Source organism: Chenopodium album, chromosome 24, assembly GCF_948465745.1.
Source record: "Chenopodium album chromosome 24, dcCheAlbu1.1, whole genome shotgun sequence".
Lineage (NCBI taxonomy): Eukaryota > Viridiplantae > Streptophyta > Magnoliopsida > Caryophyllales > Amaranthaceae > Chenopodium > Chenopodium album.
Window position 1 is genome coordinate 8437057 of NC_137857.1, and position 20608 is coordinate 8457664.

The following is a 20608-nucleotide window of genomic DNA, read 5'->3' on the forward strand; positions in this document are numbered from 1 at the left end:
ACAATCACTTTTGTATACACTCGGTGTTCAGCAATTTACTGTATATCGGGTTCACTTTTGTTAAATTTAGTGTCACTTTTGTCAAATTTATCAATGAAGCATAAATAACTCGTATATATGTCAGAGTAACTTTTGTGCGTTTTAGTGTAACTTTTGCGCATTTTATTGTCACTTTATAACTGATGTTCAGTAATTTACTGAGCATCCGTTTTATTTAAAAGTTTGTGATAAAAAAAAAAAAAATCAAACAACGTCAGCCCACCATAGATTACATGCATCATCAATTATCCACCGTCAGATCATCTAAGCTGTTTCCAGAACAACCTCCGTTTCCACGTGTCAATTTTTAATTCGCTGAAATGTGGGTCGCACCGTACTCTTAGAACAGTGGATCCCACTTTCTCTCACTTTTTACACTTTTCCTTTTTTGCATAAAATAAAAAGTTAATTTTTTAAAATAAATCCCAAAAAAAGAAAAACCAAAATAATTTCTCTCATTTTCTCTCTCCTCTTCCATTGCCACCGGCAAACCAACCACCTCTTCCACCTCCAAATCCAGCAACGGTCATCCAATTTACCGTTGCTCATTCAAACATTCAAATATCTCAATCAATCATCCCAGCTCAATTTAATTTAGTGTGATTATTAAATTTGTTATCGGAGTCGGAATCGGCGGAGTTTCCAATGCCGTTTCCACGGCGGAGGAAGGGTGCGTCCCCTCCACCACCTCCGATAGAAGATTCCGGAACAATCGAGAATGAGACAGAGGAGAAGAAGAAGAGGAGAGAGAAGGAGGAGTTGTTTCGAAGGTCGAAGAAGGAGAAGAAATGGTCATGTATAGATAGTTGTTGTTGGATTGTAGGAATGGTATGCTGTACATGGTGGTTTATGTTGTTTTTGTTCAACGCAATGCCGGCATCGTTTCCGCAGTTCGTAACGGAGGCGATTACCGGGCCATTGTCTGATCCTCCTGGTGTTAAGTTACATAAAGAGGGTTTGAAGGCGAAGCATCCTGTTGTTTTTGTCCCCGGTATCGTTACCGGGGGTCTCGAGCTTTGGGAAGGTCACAGTTGTGCTGATGGGTTGTTTCGTAAGCGCCTTTGGGGTGGTACCTTTGGTGAATTGTATAGAAGGTATAATTATATTTTTCAAATGTTTTGATTGTTTTGTTTTGTTATGTTTTGTTTGAATTTGTACAATTGAAATTTGGTACGAAATGATGAGTTAGATTGCATATGCCACTGCCATAGAAGCAAAATCGGTCCGTTTTCGGTGTGTGATTAAAAGTGGTGATTGGTAATTGTTTTAGGGGAGGTTATAGTGTTATAGGAGTTGGGGATTTGGTTTAGAAAGCGAATTTCAGAGTTTGTGATTCGAGTAATGGAGTGAGTAGCTGAATGGTTGAGTACTTGAATGTCGTAGCTCATTTGGATGAGTTTATTGTTTGTGGTTTAACAAATTGGTGGCAATCAAATTTGAGTTTATTGGTATGTATTTGGCCTGTAGCTATCGTAGTTTATCTAGTTGGTAGTTTAGAACTATGGTGCAAGCTAGGTATGGTTTGTGTATGGGAGTTTCTAATACAAGTGTTCTGAAGATTACCTAAGCTACTGACTTTAATATTGAGGATGGACTTGTTTTTTTTTTTTTTTTAGTCTTGAAGAATCGAAGTATTGCGAGTTCTTTAGTTTTGTTGACCTTGTCAAAGTAGAGATTCGAGACTAGAGATGAAAAATTCATGGCTTGATGTGCACATCTAGTTTGTTTAGTTTGTCTATTTGGTAAATTTTGAAATATTATTCTATGGTAGCTTACAATTTCCGCCTCTTGGCTATAATGCAACTTTAAGAGACTCAAATTTCTTAATACAAGAGGTAAGTATTCTTTCTTTTTATTTATCTGTCTTGCTGCAGGTTAAATAAGGAAATGTTTTGGGTAAGGAGGTTGTTCCCATGATCACTACTCACTAGGCATAATGAAGTTCATAGATTTAGGCTCGGTTCAAATCATCTTATTCAACAAGTTTGTGCTTATTTTAGAAATAGTCAGATTAGATAAAAATTAATTTGCATTTACTTGTCACTAAATATCGTTAATTCCTTAAACATCGTATTTGGAAAGTATAATTCATGTAGCCGACCCCACTTTTGAAATTAAGGCTTTGATTGATTGATTTGGAAAGTACACAATAATATGAATCTAATGGCATCTCATTTGATTAAATTTTAATCTTAAGATTTGTGTATGAATAAGGTCAAAGTTTAATTAAATCTGGTGATCAAATCATAGCAATTTAGGTGAAATGAACATAGCCTTATTCTTGGTGGCTGTGCAATTGTGATTTGTGTCTACATATGTCCTAATCTGGCCATCCAACTAGTGCTTTCAGTCAGGAGATTGATCATGGTGAGAAGCCCATGCAACTATAGATTATAGAAGCTCAATTAGGAAAGATGTTACTCTGTATTAAGTGTGATTAAAGAGTTGTCTGTATACTATATAACTTTAGAAAATTACTTGAGCACGAGATGATCTTGTTAAAATGCGCCTTTGTGCTCTTTGATTATTTACTTTTGGAAGAGGAGTTAGCTACCAGTAGTTATTAGAATTTAAACAAATCAAAAAGAGTGATTGAAGCCTGTTTATCAGTATTAGTTTGTTGGATTTCCTGGTAAGGATGTTTTCGAGGATTTAAAGTATTAGGAGCTAGTGCCTTTTTCACTTTTGCCTCTCAACACCCCTCCAAAATCATGATAAGCCCAGGTGAGAGTTAAACTGTCAATCTTATCATTTCAGTTTATAACTTATGCAGACATTTATGCCTTGGAGAATTGTAAATAATTTTATTGTATGCTTATATTGTCTGCTTAGTTCAGCATTGTAAGGGCTAACGCAAGGCTACTATTAATGTGTTAACTTGTCAAACCACTGTCTATCTCGCCCTATCTCTTCCTTTCTCACTCTCTCTATCCTTCTCCTCTCTTCTAAGTTCTAACCCAACTAGTTAATACCTTCTCCTCTCCCTCCAATGCTTCCAAAGCCCCAAACCTCACCACCACCATTGTTGTGGTCTCTAGTCCTTATCAAAGACTTCTATTGTATTAGCCACCTTATTGTGCACAGTGTGGTCTCATTGACTTTGTTACATGTGAAGTGGTCATTATTTAGGGTGCTGATATTTTATGGAGGTGTAAAGATGTTTATTCTCATTCCATTTTTCAATTTCTTCAAAGTAGTTTTCACTTATGTCAAAGATGTTACAATACACAAAATAGTCATTTATCAGGTAGTTATTGAAAGGTGCAAATGCTCACCTTTGACAGGCCAAAATACAGACAAGTAATGAGCAAATCTTGGAGAAGTAAAACATGATTACATCCCGACATGCCATTTTGAAGTGGTGTCAATATTGGGATATGTAGGTGATCTATAGACAATTTGGTGAATGGGGATCTGTTGTTTGTTGCAGAAGGGTTTGATTTTACCTGGGATTAGACGACGGTTTACAGGTTTCACATTGCTATATGGATATCAGTTTTATAATTTTAGATAGCATTGTCGGAGGGGAGGGGACAACAGAGGCAGCAATGTTGGAGGGGCCAAGGGGGCTAGTAGCTGGCAGTAGCTAGCTGATGGGGTTTAGGATCTTGTCTCATAACTATCCTATCTTTGTGTCCTTACTACTAATTTTGACATCTCATCAGCTGGATATTAGTTTTTTAGTGTTGTAATTGTGAATTCTTAGATGATGTGGAACGATAAGATTTAAATTTATAGAAAATGAGTTGTAGAAATGTAAAATGGAATGGAAAATTCCTACCAGATTGGTGGCTGTCAAGGTGGCGGTTGTTGGCTGAGTTGGTGGTGAGTGGGTTCGGGACTTTGTGGGGTGTTAGCACCTTAATAGTATTCATAATACTATTAGGGTTAAAGAGTTTTTATTTTTATTTTTTTATTTAATCAAACATCAGTGGTAAATGGTGTAATTAATAAAGTATATGGGTGCATGGTGAATTCCATTCAAACTCAGGTGTATATCTACCCTTGAAATCTTTGTCATCCATTTCAAGTACCAGAACATATTGTGTTTGTGGTTATTAGTAAAAAATTGCTTGTCTTGACATCTATAAGTGGCAAATCTTGATATGGAAAAAAAACAAATATTGCTTACTCTTAAGCTAGTGTCCAGGTTTGTTTTATATATTTGACCAAACTGAAATTAGGGAAAGCCAAAATGGATATATAGAAATTTATGCTTGCTGTTAATTGCTTGGACACATGTGCTGAGTGCCTGAGTGTGCTTCTTTGTTTGCCTAGCCACTTCCATGGCTTAAACATGGAGCAGCCGTTGACATTCATGCACATGAAGTATTATACAGCATGCTTTTCATGCAAGGAGCATAAAATTGTCATGTAGATCTTAGCTGGTAAAGTCATTGCGTCCGGTTTTTTATAACATTCTTGCTCATATTTCAATTGTGATTGCATCTGTACTACGATTATCATTTTGTTTCAAGTTTTGACCAACATCTGCTGGAACTTGTCAATTTTGGTTTAACTCAATCAGTTCATACTTGTTTTCTTCCATATTTCAGTTATACCATTGTGCTTGATGTTATGAAATTAATCTATTATACTCTTTAACTCAATGATATTTTTAATTTATTTATGTTTTTTTTATATTGTAATTTCTTTGGGCAGACCCCTTTGCTGGGTTGAGCACATGTCTCTGGATAATGAGACTGGACTTGATCCTGCCGGTGTAAGAGTCAGACCTGTCTCCGGTCTTGTGGCTGCTGATTATTTTGCTCCTGGCTATTTTGTGTGGGCTGTTTTGATTGCTAATCTGGCTCGAATAGGGTATGAGGAGAAAACAATGTATATGGCTGCATATGATTGGAGAATTGCATTCCAGAACACTGAGGTATATTTTTAAGCAATCATTCCTTATGACGATTCATGTTAGCCGACCCCAAATCAAATAGGGACTAAGGCTTTGTTATTGTTGGTGTTTTTGTTGTTGTAGTATTAATGTTTGACTGTGGTGCTGCAGTGACTTTGTATTTATTTGATTTGGGTTCTGTCATGTTTCAGAGTCATGATTTTTGGGATGTAAATTTAGAAGCTTTAGTATTTTGTGTTGGGCATGTGTCATGTATGTAATTTGATAAAATTTATTTGGAGAGCTAATATATTGTTACCTCTCGATTCAAGTATTTCATTTACAAGTATATATGGTGTTTTATCAATAGCTTTAAGGGATGTATATGTGTTTTATTAGAATGAAAATCTGATAATATAAATTAGACAACCTGATTAGGAATGCTTAGTCTTCAGAATGAAAGTCTGGATTGACCATTTGACCTGATAGGCTGATATTTCGGTGGGAGTATTGGACAATTGAAGATCTTTAACTATAAGTAAATGGAAATAAGAAATTTTGGCATTAATCTTTCTAATATTGTCGGATTTTAACAAGAATAATCAAGAATGTGATAAAGCGTATAGAAAGAAGAGTCTAATTTTCATATTTGTGGATTGTAATTTTGTATAAAATCTTAATTGCACTGTTGATGGGAGTATCAATTAGTATTTTGAGATGTATAGAAAATAGGTTGTGTATTAGATGTGTTATAATTCTGTTTGATGTATAGAAATTTATCTAACTGTTATGTAGATCTACGGCTTAGCTTAGTATGAATACATATAATGTTGATTGTTGAACTTTTTAATATTAGACTGGATTGAGATCCAGAGGCACTTGTGCATGTGTTGCGGTTCGAACTAGCTCTTAACCCACATGACAAAAACTGATCATGCCTCTTGTTTAAATGTGTGTTACTTTTCTTCGATGAATATCATCAGGTAAGGGATCAAACTCTTAGCAGGATGAAAAGTAATATAGAACTTATGGTTGCAACAAATGGAGGGAACAAGGTGGTTGTCATTCCACATTCAATGGGTGCTTTGTACTTTTTACACTTTATGAAATGGGTTGAGGCACCAGCCCCAATGGGTGGTGGGGGTGGATCTGATTGGTGTGCTAAACATATCAAAGCGATAATGAATATTGGTGGACCATTTCTAGGTGTTCCCAAAGCTGTTTCTGGACTATTCTCGGCCGAAGCCAAGGATATTGCTGTAGCCAGGTCTCGTTTCCTATCTTTCTTGTTTCCTATCTTGTTTACTAATGTAATTAGTGCTACATAAAAGGTAAATGATTTCCATATGGAGTTGCATATAGAAAGCTTAAAATATAAAGTCTGAGAACTTAAAACTCATATCAGTAGCTAATAAGAACAATTAATATATCATATACTTCTGTTTTTTTTAATAATTGCAAGATTTGCATCAAGTCCCTTGGCCATGCATTTTAACTTTTTAAGTAATATATTGAGAAGGTAACAGACAATTTAGCTAAGATGACTTAAAGACCAGTAATCTAATCCTTCCCTATTACTGAAGTTTAATTTGCCCATTTACCTCCTCCATTTCCATCTTTAAATGCGTGCCAAGGAGACATGTGTGATCATAATTCACAAACAATGGAATACAATATTTACTTGATCAAATTTGGTTATCACGTAAGTAGTTGATGTTACATAATCATTGACACTGTTGAAGTAAAAAAGAAATTTGTTTAATCTTGTCCACATAGATTATGAAGTGTGTTTGATGTTTGATGATAAAACAATTTTAGTACCCATCATCTTATTTATTGGAGGATAAATACAATTGATGAAGTTGATAATAATTTGGGTATATAGGTTTTAAACAAAGAGATAAAGGGTTGCACATAATAAACACTTTACGAGTGTTGCACAAATTTGTTATGTTTCTGGACACTGCCTTGGAGCTGGAATTGGCTTGTGATTATAAATAAATAATAGAGATTATGATATGAAGGGAAGATGGGGGATGCATCCACATTAATTTTTGTGGTATTCATGAATTTCTGTCTTGATATTAGGGTTATGAGCTAGTTTCTAGCTGGGCATACGACTGATGTTAGTGCATTATTAAGCTTGAACTTTGATAGGATTGGAATTGGTGTAGGCTAAAGGGTGTCATTAATTTTTCTAGAATTGATGTAGGCTAAGGGGTGTCATTATTTTTCCTACTTAAATGAGGTAATTGGATATTTTAACTATTTTTATTAGTATCTCCTCAATCAATTAAAAGAAATAGGAAGAGAAATAGATTTATAGGAAAAGAATAATGCCTAATCCTATAGGTACTTTGTGAATATTGACTTATTTACCACTCATCTGACTACTGAGATAGAAGTCATCAGTTGATCAGTATAAATTACCCTAACAATGTGAACATATCAAATTTAACATGGATTTCTGCAACCAAACAAGTTTTCTGAAATGTTGTGGGAAGAGTCTTTGCACATGTAATTGGTGCTTTCATTACATCAGTAGTTTTGTATTAAAATTTATAGATTCGGCTATTCTGATTAATGGCAAAATAACTTATCATGGTATAGGTCTGTTGCACCTTCTGTTCTGGATAAGGATGTCTTTGGTCTCCAAACATTGCAGCATGTAATGAGGATGACTCGTACATGGGATACAACCATGTCCATGATACCAAAAGGCGGGGACACCATCTGGGGTAATCTTGATTGGTCACCCGAAGATGGGTACAATTGTACTTTGAAGAAGCAGAGGAGTAATGATACACACACTGCTGGAAAGAATGGAAATGGGTGCCTGGATTCATCAGGAAAAGGTGCACATTTTGGAAGAATAATATCATTTGGAAAGGATGTAGCTGAGGCCCCTTCCTTGACGATTGAGAGAATGGACTTTAGGGTAAATTTTTCTGCCTTGCTTTACATTAATACCTTTCCACAGAAGATAAAATCACTATTTAATAGTATTTTCTTGTGTCAAAAAGTAGAGACTTGCACCATTTAACTTGTTTACATGTTAGTTTATGTGTGTTTCATGTTTGGGTACGTTTTTTCCCCCTATGGTACTGTTATTATTGCTGCAGTTTTTCTAACAAGATTAGGGAGGTAAATGGGGACTCAAATTTACATGGATATCTTTGTATACTAAATAACACACGTTAGCATCTCTTAAGCTTTGTATTTGATGTGCATTGACAATTTGACATGGATTGACACCAAATAGAGTTGCCAAACTATCATTACAATACAGGAAATCTGAATTTTTAGAAATTGTTAATTTTTACTCTGTGGCAAATGGAGCCAGTGGATGATTTTCTCATATAACCCAGCAAGTATGGGTGATGTTACAAAGCTGTATAGTTGAATTTGTTAATAATATTCAGGCTTACAATTGGAGTTAAAATGTGATGATAGGGGCAGTGGTCGATGTGAGTATGGAGATTCTACTAGGAATATTGTCGGTAAGTATTATACCAATGCTGGTCATTGAAATTGAATTTGATAGTAATACTTTTTATGTTGTGGGTAAGGAGGTGATATTAGCTATGCAAAATTCATTTTTTCATCGAATGGACGACAGGCAAATCTGTAACCTGACATGAAGTTCAAAGTAGAATATAATAAAACATAAAATTCTCAACTTCAAAGTTTTCATATTACCTGCTTGAAGGAGTCACTGTGTGTTAAGAGGGACTTTTTTTTTAGCTATTTTTTTGGATGGGCGAGTGTTTTGGAGTTTATAACCAAGTGTGTTATTTTTATCGTTTTATCCTTGATGGCAGTCCAAAATTTTGCCTTCCACTTCCACCTTATTTAACAATTATTGGCATTATCCTTCATAATTTTTTTGTTGCAATATACTTCAAAAGTTTGTTCAGTAGTTTATGAACTGAATATGATTGATGTTTGATCTGTTTGCTGGCTTGCTGCTAATCTGATGTCCTCTCTCTCTTCATATCCTTGACGCCATGCTCCAATGCCCCCCAGCCCAAGGTACTGTGACATGCCAGTATTTTGGTGAGTGCCTCACATTTTCTGCTGTTTTTTGTACAGGGTGCCACTAAAGGCAACAACCTTGCTAATGCAACCTGCCAAGATGTATGGACAGAGTACCATGACATGGGCATTCCTGGCATCAAAGCCATTGCAGATTATAAAGTATACACAGCTGGATCAATATTAGATCTACTTCATTACGTGGCTCCAAAAATGATGAAACGTGGTGATGCTCACTACTCATATGGCATAGCTGATGATCTGGATGACCCAAAATACAACCATTATAAATATTGGTCAAATCCATTAGAAACCAGGTGAGTTGTTAGGTTTCAATGTTGTCAGAATTTAAAAATAGAATGATGTTTAACCGCTCGATTAATCTATATCTGCTCGCTTTGCTTTCATGTTAATTATGAACCAAGATTATACTTTGTGATGAATTTGAACTCAAAATAGAATATTTCTTAGTTAAAATAATTCACTGCCTTCTTGAAAATGCAAAAGGTTCTCATTTTAATTTAATTGATTTCGATGAATTTGTATAATCTTTCATCTTGTTTCTGGTTGGTTGTGGGAGGGAGGTTAGATGGTTAGAAGTTGTTGAAAATTTTCTCTTTTGTGATGTATGCTTCCTGATTTACAATGCATGCAGGTTGCCAAATGCCCCAGATATTGAGATTTTTTCTTTGTACGGAGTCGGAATTCCTACTGAGAGAGCCTATGTTTACAAGATGAGTGCAACCGCAGATTGTTACATTCCTTTTCAGATTGATACCATGGCCGACGGTTCAGATGAGTGCTCTTGTCTCAAGGGAGGGGTTTACAATGTTAATGGAGATGAAACAGTTCCTGTTTTAAGTGCTGGTTATATGTGTGCTAAAGGTTGGAAAGGAAAAACCCGTTTTAACCCCTCTGGAATGCAGACTTTTATCAGGGAGTATGATCATGCTCCTCCAGCTAATCTACTAGAGGGTAGAGGCACCCAAAGTGGTGCGCATGTTGATATAATGGGGAATTTTGCGTTGATTGAAGATGTTATTCGGGTAGCAGCAGGTGCTTCAGGAGAGGATTTAGGAGGAAATCGTGTATATTCTGATATTTTTGAATGGTCTGAAAGAATTGACTTAAAGCTGTAGCCAACAAGGTTAGTATGCTGGAATTTCTGTACTAAATGTTAATCTTGGTTCCTTTTTGCTATTCTTCCGGTTGACTCTTGAATAATTTCAGGGTATACGTCCTTTTTAGAAGGATACAATTGCATAAAGATGATAGATATCAGAGCTGCAGACTGCAGACTGCAGAAGATATGGTATCTCTATCCCTCTTAATATGATTACATATTTCGTCAATAATAATTCACATTTTCGGTTCTTATATAACTTTTCATGCGTTCTTCTTCAGTGTTTTTGAAGCTTAGACCTTGTAGTTGCTACCATATACACATTAATTGATTTCCAATCTTCTTTGTTACAGCAGTGGCATTCTACTAGGTTGCCTTAGGGATTTCAGTTTTTGGTTTGCTGATTCAAAACAAATATGACACGTAGCTCGCACGTTTATCAGCCATCGAACATGGAAATTAGCAACCCAGATAACAAGTGATCTTTTGCTTTGCTTGCGCTCTTCGTGTTATGTTGTGGCTAGAATTTAGATATTCAATTCATTGTGTACAGAAGTTAATTTTTAAATATAAGGGGCAGCTTTTCGTCCCCTGTTATCAATAGGTTTTGGGTGTTGTGAAACCTAGGTCTATTGACAATTTTGTTGTTTTGTAGATTTTATTTTTGGATAGTAATTTTATAATTTAGGTGGTAAGTTTGCAGAATATCAATGTTGTAAATGTTAAAATCTTGTCCAAGTGTAAACTAACTCTTAAGTCCTATAGATTCAAATGGTTTTTACGAAGTATTGATAATTTGATATAATTAATATGGTCAAATGTTAAAAAAAAAAAAAAAAAAAAAAAAAAAAAAAAAAAAAAAAATTGTTATTAGTAAATATTTGTTAACAACCGATTTAATCACCCTTAAACCAATGTCTCCTCAGTGAACCACCAGATGCAGATTGGCAAAGCCGGGAGTGTCGGTTTCGGTTGGACCGTAACCATGCTATTCAATGGCTTCTACAAGATACGAACTACTCCCCTTGTATATACTTGTATATATGGAATGAGTAGCTTATTCTAATTTTTTACACATAAACAGAGATTATAAAGTCAAAAGTGTTAAAGCTTAAAGGACTTGTATACTCACCAAAAAATTCATGGATCGAATCATAATTACAAAGCATTTTAAAAACTAATAGATCCAAGACATGTTTAAAGAGTTAAGCATTGAAGAATATAGTCAGGTTTCATTCCCTTGTCCACAACTGTAGATCGAGATGAGAGAAGGAATTGATTTGATCTTCTGAGCAGTAAAAGAGTTGGCTTATGTTTCTCTTCTGTTTAAGCTTCCATTACCATAAACAACTAAAAATTAAATTCTCCTTACTCATCCGGAACTAGTTATCACAAAATTTTCATGACGATTTTAAATTTAGAATAGCTGGATCATTTTTATTTACTTCCCATCACTTAGTTCAGCATATTCGCAAATCTAATCATAAACCAAAACTATATTACGGACAAGTGACAATTTTTCCCGAACATCCTAGAATTAGTTACGAACATAAAGAGTATTAGAGGCCAAAACACGCCCAAAACACTAAAACAGAATCAACAAGAATCCCAAGAAATTGGACAAGAATGATGAAATTCCATATTAATTACAGCCGGCCATAATATAATCAGAAAGAAAGCAGAATTAAGCATACATATGATTAAAATAAATTAGTACCTTAATTGGGTGGTAAAAGATAGTTATTGCCTTATTGGTTATCCACAAATAATATGTGAAATTAGTTATTGGTTGAGTGAGTATCTACTGGCTCACATTCAAGGATGTTGGGGAGTTCTTTCAAAAAAAAAAGAAAAAAGAAAAAGATGTTGGTGAGTATTTTTGATACACCCAACTAGTCAATTAGCTTGCGTGCTCAAGCCTTAACGATGGGGATGTAGTATACACTTTTTTTTTTTTTTTTTTCTTTTTTTTCCCATATTTTCATTATCGAAACAAAAACGAAAGATCAATCAACAGGAAACCGATTCAAAGTCACCCTGTCCAATGGTATACAGATTACAGAAAGTAGTTTTTTTTTTTTTTTTTTTTTTTTTTTTTTTTTTTTTTTTTTTAAAAAAAATATTAAGTCATCCCGTCTAATGGCCTAGTTAACTAAATGTAACAAACTATGAGTTTTGATCTATTGTAAATTGTAATGGCTACAACTTGTAGCCACTCGCCACTCAAAAGTCTCCTATACAAAAAAAAAAGGTTACAATCAACAACTTCCAAATCCTGTTTAAATTCTATTTATGTCAAAGAGAAGGAAACCTAGAAAAAATATTAAAAAAAATAAAAAAAAAGGTTTGAATAATCGTATGTTAATCTATAGAATTAATTACATAGCTTAGGGCTTTTTTGGCAGTATTTTTTGTTTTTAGTTTCCTATTTTTTTGAAAACTAAAAACCAAAAACAGGAAACAAGAAAATAGTGTTCCCACTTTTCAGTCGTAAGTTTTCAAAATTATCATGATTTCAATAAAGTCTAAATATTTTTTGGTTGATTATGTCACATATACAATATACTTTTAAAAAACAAAAAACCAAAAAACAGAAAACCAAACGAACCCTTAATTAATATTTTCTCTGATTTTTTAGTTGACATCTTTCTGTTACTCCATATCATGCTTGACAACACATGTTTTTAATGCTTTATAACTCTAATTATCAATATTGTAAAATTATAAAAAGTGAATATTAATAAAATATACATCAAGACGATTTAAACAAGATCCCACATGATTATATTTTATTGTACCTATCAATCACAAAAGTGAGTCTAAGTGTAGAGTGTGAATATTGTAAAAGTCAAACGGTGTCAACTAAAAAACGGAAGAAGTATAATACAAGGAGATTGCTACGAGCCTACAAGGCTACAACGCTATGAAATATATATTTGTAGAATTGTAGAATTAATAACAAAGAAGAATAAGATAATATTGTAGACAAAGAGATATTATGATTTGTTGTGTGCGAACAAAGAGATATTATTTGCCTATAAATAATAATATTGAGAAGATAATATGTTATGAAGTGAGATAATAATGTTAATATTTGTTGGTGTATTGCTTCAAATAATTAGTGGTTATTGTTTCCTAATCCTAATCCTAATCCTAATCCTTATGTAGTTTGTAGAATTCTACCTAAATATTATCTTGTACCTTTCATCATATATATAAATACTTGATACATGTTAAATTAATCTCCGTTAGATCATTAAAGCTACGCTAAAAGTTTAGTTTTGGTTAAAAAAAAACTAATCAATGGCGGCAGCGTCAAGTGAATCAAGTTCCATCGAAGGGCTTCCTACGGACATACTCTCGCAAATACTAGTACGGCTTCCCAACATAAAGTGGTTATGTCGCGCAAAACTCGTGTGTAAGTCATGGTTTACCCTCATATCATCTTCGGAATTCACCGATCTTTATAATCTCCGCCATAAGAACAATTCTCTCCTCGTATTTACCAAATACGATCTTAAGCTTTACGGAGTCGAAGTCAATGACAACGACAACGACGTTTGGAAGGCGGAGGAGAAAATTGAACTTCCTCGATACCTAAATAATTTGGGAATCACTAAGATTGTTGCTTCATGCCATGACTTGTTACTTTGCATCTTTGCTCACTCTACTTTGATCTTGCTAAATCCATTAACTAGATATTATTCCTCGTATAATTAGCGATAAACATAGGAACGATACAATTATTCATTCACTCCTCAATCCCAATAATTATTATGAGGACTATTATTTCGATATTGGACTCGGATATGATCATATAAAAGATGACTACAAAGTCGTGATTTTCGAGGGTGGTTCTTGGTTTGCTATTAACGAAATTTTACTATACAGCATAAGATATGGGTCATGGGAACGTCAGTGCTATTTTACGGATCATTTTGTACGTTCAGGTAATATTATTTATAAACCCGCGGTTTGTTTGTTGTATTTTATATATCAACGCAAAAGAATTGTAGTGTTTAATGTTTGCGACGGGAAATGGAGTGAAATTCCGGCACCCAGCGTCGAAAGTGACATAAATGATATAGGGGTTTTGAATGGTTGCTTGAGTGTCCTAGAGGGAGGAATCAATTGCAAGGTATGGGTGGTGAAAGAAGAGTACACTGTTTTAAAATCATGGGTTGTTAGATCATGGGTTCTATTATTAAGTGTTTCGGACTTGTATCCAATTAGGGCTTCGTTAGCCTCTACTCCTTTGGCAATATCAAGTGATAAGAACCAAATTCTACTGCATTTGAAGGACGAGGACCAATGGATGTTCAGCTGTGTATGGTATTATTTCAAAGAGAAAAAGACTAGAAAAGTTCAAATTAGTCCACGGAATAAATACATTTCACTCAAGAGTACATTTCCTATTACGGATATTAGTAAATTTAATAAAAAAAAATAAGGTACGTATGTAATCTTTATTCATGCTCTTGATTTAACTATTTAATTTGTTGAACCCTATATGAACATTATTGTTGTATTTATACCAATTCATTCATAGTTGGTTTTTGGATAAGTCATACGTGTCTGATATAACCTCGTATGTATTTATGATAGTAGTATACTATATGTCGATATACTGTTATATAGAGTAACTCATCATGCAATGTAACATACCTTTATAGTTTATAGTGTGTCACAAATTATTATCTCATTGTTATAATTTTTTTTTCGCTCTTATGCAGATTAATTGGAGACGGTGGTAACGAAGTCATGAAGATGATGAGATTATTAATTACAATCGCATACAATTATATACCTATTACGTAATTTGAAAGTTAATAATTTTTTCGAAATTTTGAAACACTAAAACATATTGATATTGTTTCAAGTAATTTAAATTTTTAGTTAGCATAAAATATAAATATATGTATGGTACTATGGTAGTATCAATTAAGTATTTGTTGGTGTTGCTTCAAACACATCTTTTATTTCATTGATCGATTTCAATTTTATAAGCTAAGGAAATCGATCGAGTTTATGTTATGAGAGGGTCCTTGACCATGCAATAATTCCTCATAGGTGAGGCCGTGAGGGTTAAAGTTTTAAACAAGGTTGAATCCAGATGTTGTGTTGTGTATCAAGTTATTGGCTCAACTAACATGCATTATGTAATCTATGCTGATACCATTGAGCTAAAACAATTCTATGAATCATATGCAACCAACACATTTTTTTGTTGATCGATTTCATACGGTGTTTCACGTTAGGAATACCCCTCGTGAGGAGGGCAACTTAATGATTTGTTATCTTACCATTTTTAAAAAAGGTGTTTTTTAGAAAATAACATTACAAAATAGTAATTTTTTTTTTATTATAACACAAAAAATTTCAAACTTTTATTATAACACCACAAAAAAAATCCATAAATTGGATTTCACCACCACTTAACAGTTCCTTGGATAGAATCTGTTAGTGGGGCCGTTAGGTACACGTGTAAGTTGTTTATAGGTTTAAAAAAAAAGAAAAATAAAAAATCTAAACCCTAATTCAGCCACCAATACCACCAATAATTATCCGACGCATTAGGAATTTCCTTTGTGAGGAGGGTTTCCTAATGTTTTTTTTTCCTTACCATTGTAAAAAAAAAATGATAAAAAAATAAAAGTAGGCAACCTTCATGCACGCAAAGCTATAAAGGCTAAAAACTCAATATTAAATCACGGAAAATTACTACTTCCTCCGTTCTTTTTTTATTGCACCATAGGAGCTTAGCTTAATATTTTTGGTAGTGGAAAAAAGGATGAGAGAGAAAGGTAAAAATACAAGATTGTCCATGTGATGGTATATATAAACAAAAAAATCAAGTGTGAAAAAGTAAGGGTATATTTGGTATTTGTAGTGTGAACACAAATATTTCTTTTCCTAAAATAGAAAAGGTGCAATATTTATGATATTTCCTTAAAAGGTAAGTATAATTTAATAGTCTTATTGAAATAAAAATTGGCACAACATACGAGTAGTATTAAGTCATAATGAATTACTTGATATCCAAGTTATCTTACCTTTATAAACATCTCTGATCTCTTTATTCAATTTTTCCCTAGTACGCTCTAATCATCTTTGGTTCGTAACCTCAAAATCAAAGCAAAGTTTTATTAAAGCATAATCATAAAACCAAATTAAATAAAATGATTATGCTGAGAGTAAGGGATAGCTCAAGTGCTTAGAGCTTCCCTTCCGATTTCTGGAGATCTGGGATCGATTCTCAACCGCACCTAGCCGCCCTTGTGGCTCGCGAAACATTAAAATAAATAAATAAAATAAAAATAATAAAAATGAAAATAAAAAAGGTTATGCTAACAATAATCGGAAGAATTAGAGATGGCATGCCAATGTCACAAGGTATAAGGATGCCAATGAAGGTTACAACAACATGCCATACTACAAGCATCAAGCTAGCGAGTGACACTTTATGTTTTGATTTAATTTACGGACGAATTTGGAGGATTTGAGGCAGGAGTTAGAGAAATTTCAAAGCGATCAACTTGTGGATAAAATTACTAGATTATATAGTTTTGTCAACTTTGGTAAGCATTTCTTAATTGTATTATTAACATTGTTTTCCTCTTTATTTGTTAATTTGATTATCTTGAAGGTGTTTATAGCGCAAAATCCTATGATTTTTTTTTTAGCTATATGTAGACAGTATTAGGAAACAATATGTTGACACAAGAGCACAAGCTAATCTAAAGAAGTTGAATGCTAATCGCGGACAAGAGTTGGGTATCACAATAGAAAACAGAAAGCAATTAGGTAAAATTCCTTTTCACCAATTACTTACTCATATTTTCAACGAATTTTGTGAAAAGCTAAACTAAATTGTTTTCATTGCTTTTACTAGATTATATAAAAAGAGTTGTGATGGCTCCTCAAATTGTTTCGCCAATATGGGGTTCTCGGCATCTTGAGGTACACACTCTTAAATTACAAAGAAAGATTTTGAAGAATGAAAATGTTATGAAAGTAAGCTTAGATTGAAGGAAATGGAGAGAAATGAAGAGATGGCGAATCTTTCATTTGGATAACAAATGAGGAAGGAAGGGAATTGGAGAGGAAAGAAATGGAGGGGAGAGAAATGGAGGGGGATTAAATTGTAGGAAATTAATCCCTCCAACAATGGAGAGATTTGGAAGGACAACTCACCATTATTCCCTCCCCTCCTCTTCTCCTCCCTCCCCCTTCTTTTCCTTCCCCTTTCTTTATTCATGGCAGATTACACTGTCTTGTGCTCGTGACATAACGTTGAAGAAATCTCACAATCATTATTTTTCCTCTCTATATAGTACTGCAGTACAGAAGAATATACAACACAACCATTAAATAGGTTGTCCAAGCTTATGAATACACAATATAACTTCCTTTGATGATCAAATAATACCAAAGTTAATATTTGTAACTGAGATGCAGAAGAATATGCAGTACAACCATTTAGCAGTTTACAAACAGCCTAGTCACTTAAAAACAGTAAATCAGTAATCAAACTACAATCTAATTTCCAATAAGAAAATCACGATACAGCTTTCAAGGACTAGAGCGCCACAGAAATTTGAAACAGGGCTTGATTTCAAGTGTATCATACATCTCCAGCAAAGTCCCCAGATTTCCTTTAATGTCTTCAGTTCCTCCCTTATTGTAAACTTGATAGTTTTCTACGTTATGCCACCAGAATTTATTGCAGAAACGATTAGTACAGCAGGCATCTCTGGAAAGTGTTTCTAACCTATCATACAAGTACTGCAAATCAAAGAAAAAACAGAATAACTCTGCTGATTAGTCTTATTCCATAAAAGATGCAGCTTTAACTAGTGCATAACCTTAAACAGAAATTAACACTGAATAAAAGTACCTTAATGGTATTATAAGAGTAACCAGCTGTAGTTAAGGTAGTCGGATGGGTGCTCCAAACTAGGCCATCCACAAGAGCTGCAGAATATAGCGTGTTGGCATATTGCATCTGCAAATCTATGTGGATATTGTTCAGTTGGGAAGTTTGCATTTTTGGTCCAAAGTCATCCAGAACAAACTCAGCCTAGCAAAATAAAACAAAAATCACAATAAGGAAATAATACATGAGCAAAGATATTAAAAGTCAGAAATTTGAAGCACCCACCATATGCAAGAATACACCGAAATGCAGATTAATTTTGTGCTCCCCTAAGCCTATCTGATGCAGAAATTCACTTAAGCTGATGAACCACGACGTGTTAATTTCCCTAATATCAAACCAAGTATAAGTGATAGAGCAGGTAGACGGTACTTGTTGCAGAAAAGTTGGGAACTTCCCTGTCCAATGCAACTGTCTTAGGTTGGGGCAGTTGACTTTCACCCTTTCACAACCATCAACAGAAAATTTGAAATATGTCAAACTAGGACATTCAACAGTAACATCGTTGAGAAATGAAAACACGGATAAAGTCAACTCCCTCAGATAAAGATTAGCTGCTTTGAACGAGTCTCCAAATTCTCCAATTGCTTGAATTTTTGCAGTCTCAATAAGTGGAAAAGCAGCTGTAAAGTCGTGACACAGAGGAGTGGAACCAGATAAGGTGAGATTCCTGATACTTTTGCAAGCATTTGGGCTGATAAACCTTGTATAGAAACTAGTATAATGAAAGGTTTTCAGATTATTGCAATCCCTTATGTCAACAACTTTCAATGCATGACGATACTTTATCTGGACTGAAGCTTCCTTTAACATAGGAAAATCTGAAAGCCTAAGAGTTTCCATCAGAAAGGTACAAAATTCAAACTGTATGGATTCAACTTTGGGACAACAACATGCCAAGTTGTTCAGCACTTCCTTGTCCATCACTGCAACATTCGAAAACATCAAATGTTGCAGGGAAGTACACAGCCTGATCACATTGCCAGCAGCTGATGACAAACGACAGTTTTTTAAAGTAAGAGACTGCAACCATCGTGAAGCCAATAGCATAGAGTACGGAAAATCGTAAAGTTTGTCATTCACTCTTGAAGAGTCAAAGGTTTGCACTGTAATGATCAGGTTCTCAGTCTTGATTTGTCTGAGCAAGGCTACCGTATTATCAATACGAAAACCGTCAGCAACAATTAAAGCCAAATTTATTTTGAGAGTTTTCACAGGTAAATTCTTCATTATCTGCAACTCACTTGTTTCATATGAACGAAAAATGTCCCTCAATTCACGGTATTGCCCATGTCCAACAGATAATGAAAACTCATAATAGTCGATATCTTTTGTTTCTATGATTTTGTATGCACTCAATATCTTCCTCCAAGTCTTAGATAAGCTGGCAGTTAAGGCTGCATCTTTTATAGACAGTTTTGCTAAAATGCAGTAAACAACATCCACTGGTAATTCCGATATTCGGTCCATATTATAATTCAGGTTATGATGCTGCAATTAAGTGAGAAAACTCAAGTCAAAAATTCATAATTCAACGTACAATTATTGGGTTTTGTCATAGGTATTCTAATTACTATGCATTTCAAAAAATATTGCATCAAAAACAGAGAAAGAACTGAGATTTGCTATCAACAAACGATCAGGATATACTTCTAATATCAAATTGGCAAAGATACCCAAGCAAAATCAGTGTTTCATTTATTAAATTTGGCACAAATTGCTGAAATTACTATTAATTGAAATGAAATTAAAGGAAGAGAAAGAGTTCTACATAATAGACATACTTATATGAGTTTTATTTTCCAATTATTGTCCAATTATTTGCCAAATTTATAAACTTATCATCAAAAAGGAGCAATATTCCATGACAAAAACTCTCAAGAATTTTATTATGTTAAAAACTTGCAAGATTGATAAATGAACGTCTCTGTTATATACTAATTGAAGAAGTTGAAATAAGAAACAAGGTTAACATTGATACCAACAAAATCTATAAGACATTTCAGTCATTAAATTATTCATCTACTGGAATAAAAATGAAAAATATCCAAGAAAACAGAGCATCAATGGTGAAATTAAATGATGATGATGATGATGATGAAATTAAACGAATTGTAAAAATTAAGTGTAGAAAAACACCAGAAATTTTAATTCCAAAACAAAGAAAGTTAATGGGTTTCATCCAGAATCTTGATTGATAGTTTACACATGAGAAAAACAGAGAACTTCATTCAAAAATTGATCAGAATAAGCTTGTATACAGGGTAACAATGGAGTTTCAAAAGAAAAGAAAAGGAAGAACGACATTACCCGTTAACGAAGAAGAACGTTAGTGAGTCAGTAGTAGGAGAAGGAGGAAGAAGATGAAGTGCCGAGAGATGTAATAAAAAAAAATGGAGGGAAGAGGGTCTAAAACAGCAGGGTCGTATTTTAAGTAGTACGTATATCTCAATCTCATTTAGTACTAGTAGTAAGAAAATTGGTTAAAGTTTTAGTGTAATTTAAAATTGTGTCAAATCAGAGCATATAAAAGGGTAAAATTGGAATTATATTTGATTTACCTTAATTTCATCCCAAAAAAATCCTTAATTGAACTTCTTAATGCGCAACCATCGACGGTGTGAGGTGGGCC

General features: G+C 34.0%; 3 protein-coding genes across 4 annotated transcripts; 2 read left to right on the top strand and 1 right to left on the bottom strand.

Annotated features, from left to right (window-relative positions):
- The first annotated feature begins 474 nt into the window (after positions 1-474).
- On the top strand, positions 475-10816 carry LOC145610322 (phospholipid:diacylglycerol acyltransferase 1-like). Of its 2 annotated transcripts, none has more exons than XM_081665649.1 (8): positions 475-1133; positions 4702-4924; positions 5866-6149; positions 7493-7820; positions 8975-9234; positions 9573-10064; positions 10148-10229; positions 10394-10816. In XM_081665649.1, the coding sequence occupies exons 1-6, from the start codon at positions 685-687 to the stop codon at positions 10054-10056; spliced, it is 2028 nt and encodes a 675-aa protein (XP_081521775.1). In that variant the 5' UTR covers positions 475-684; the 3' UTR covers positions 10057-10064; positions 10148-10229; positions 10394-10816. The 2 variants fall into 2 exon arrangements, with proteins under 2 accessions (XP_081521775.1, XP_081521776.1); XM_081665650.1 differs by having other exon boundaries at positions 10397-10816.
- A 2527-nt stretch (positions 10817-13343) lies between these two features.
- LOC145610507 (putative F-box protein At1g50880) lies at positions 13344-13760 on the top strand. The gene has a single exon (XM_081665834.1). The coding sequence runs from the start codon at positions 13344-13346 to the stop codon at positions 13758-13760; it is 417 nt and encodes a 138-aa protein (XP_081521960.1).
- A 3675-nt stretch (positions 13761-17435) lies between these two features.
- Positions 17436-19206, bottom strand: LOC145610508 (uncharacterized). Its single transcript, XM_081665835.1, has 3 exons — positions 18202-19206; positions 17938-18120; positions 17436-17825 (listed from the first exon to the last, which is right to left on the bottom strand). Exons 1-3 carry the CDS (start codon positions 19204-19206, stop codon positions 17613-17615), a joined length of 1401 nt encoding a protein of 466 aa, XP_081521961.1. The 3' UTR covers positions 17436-17612.
- Between the last annotated feature and the right edge of the window lie 1402 nt (positions 19207-20608).

Excerpts from the sequence above, each read along its gene's own strand:
- LOC145610322 (XM_081665649.1), top strand. The coding sequence starts at position 685 with ATGCCGTTTCCACGGCGGAGGAAGGGTGCGTCCCCTCCACCACCTCCG. Across the intron at positions 1,134-4,701 it reads TTTGGTGAATTGTATAGAAG|ACCCCTTTGCTGGGTTGAGC; the intron begins GTATAATTATAT and ends TTCTTTGGGCAG. Across the intron at positions 9,235-9,572 it reads TCAAATCCATTAGAAACCAG|GTTGCCAAATGCCCCAGATA; the intron begins GTGAGTTGTTAG and ends CAATGCATGCAG.
- LOC145610507 (XM_081665834.1), top strand. The coding sequence starts at position 13,344 with ATGGCGGCAGCGTCAAGTGAATCAAGTTCCATCGAAGGGCTTCCTACG.
- LOC145610508 (XM_081665835.1), bottom strand. The coding sequence starts at position 19,206 with ATGAAGAATTTACCTGTGAAAACTCTCAAAATAAATTTGGCTTTAATT. Across the intron at positions 18,121-18,201 it reads TCGGTGTATTCTTGCATATG|GCTGAGTTTGTTCTGGATGA; the intron begins GTGGGTGCTTCA and ends TTATTTTGCTAG. Across the intron at positions 17,826-17,937 it reads ACTCTTATAATACCATTAAG|TACTTGTATGATAGGTTAGA; the intron begins GTACTTTTATTC and ends TTTGATTTGCAG.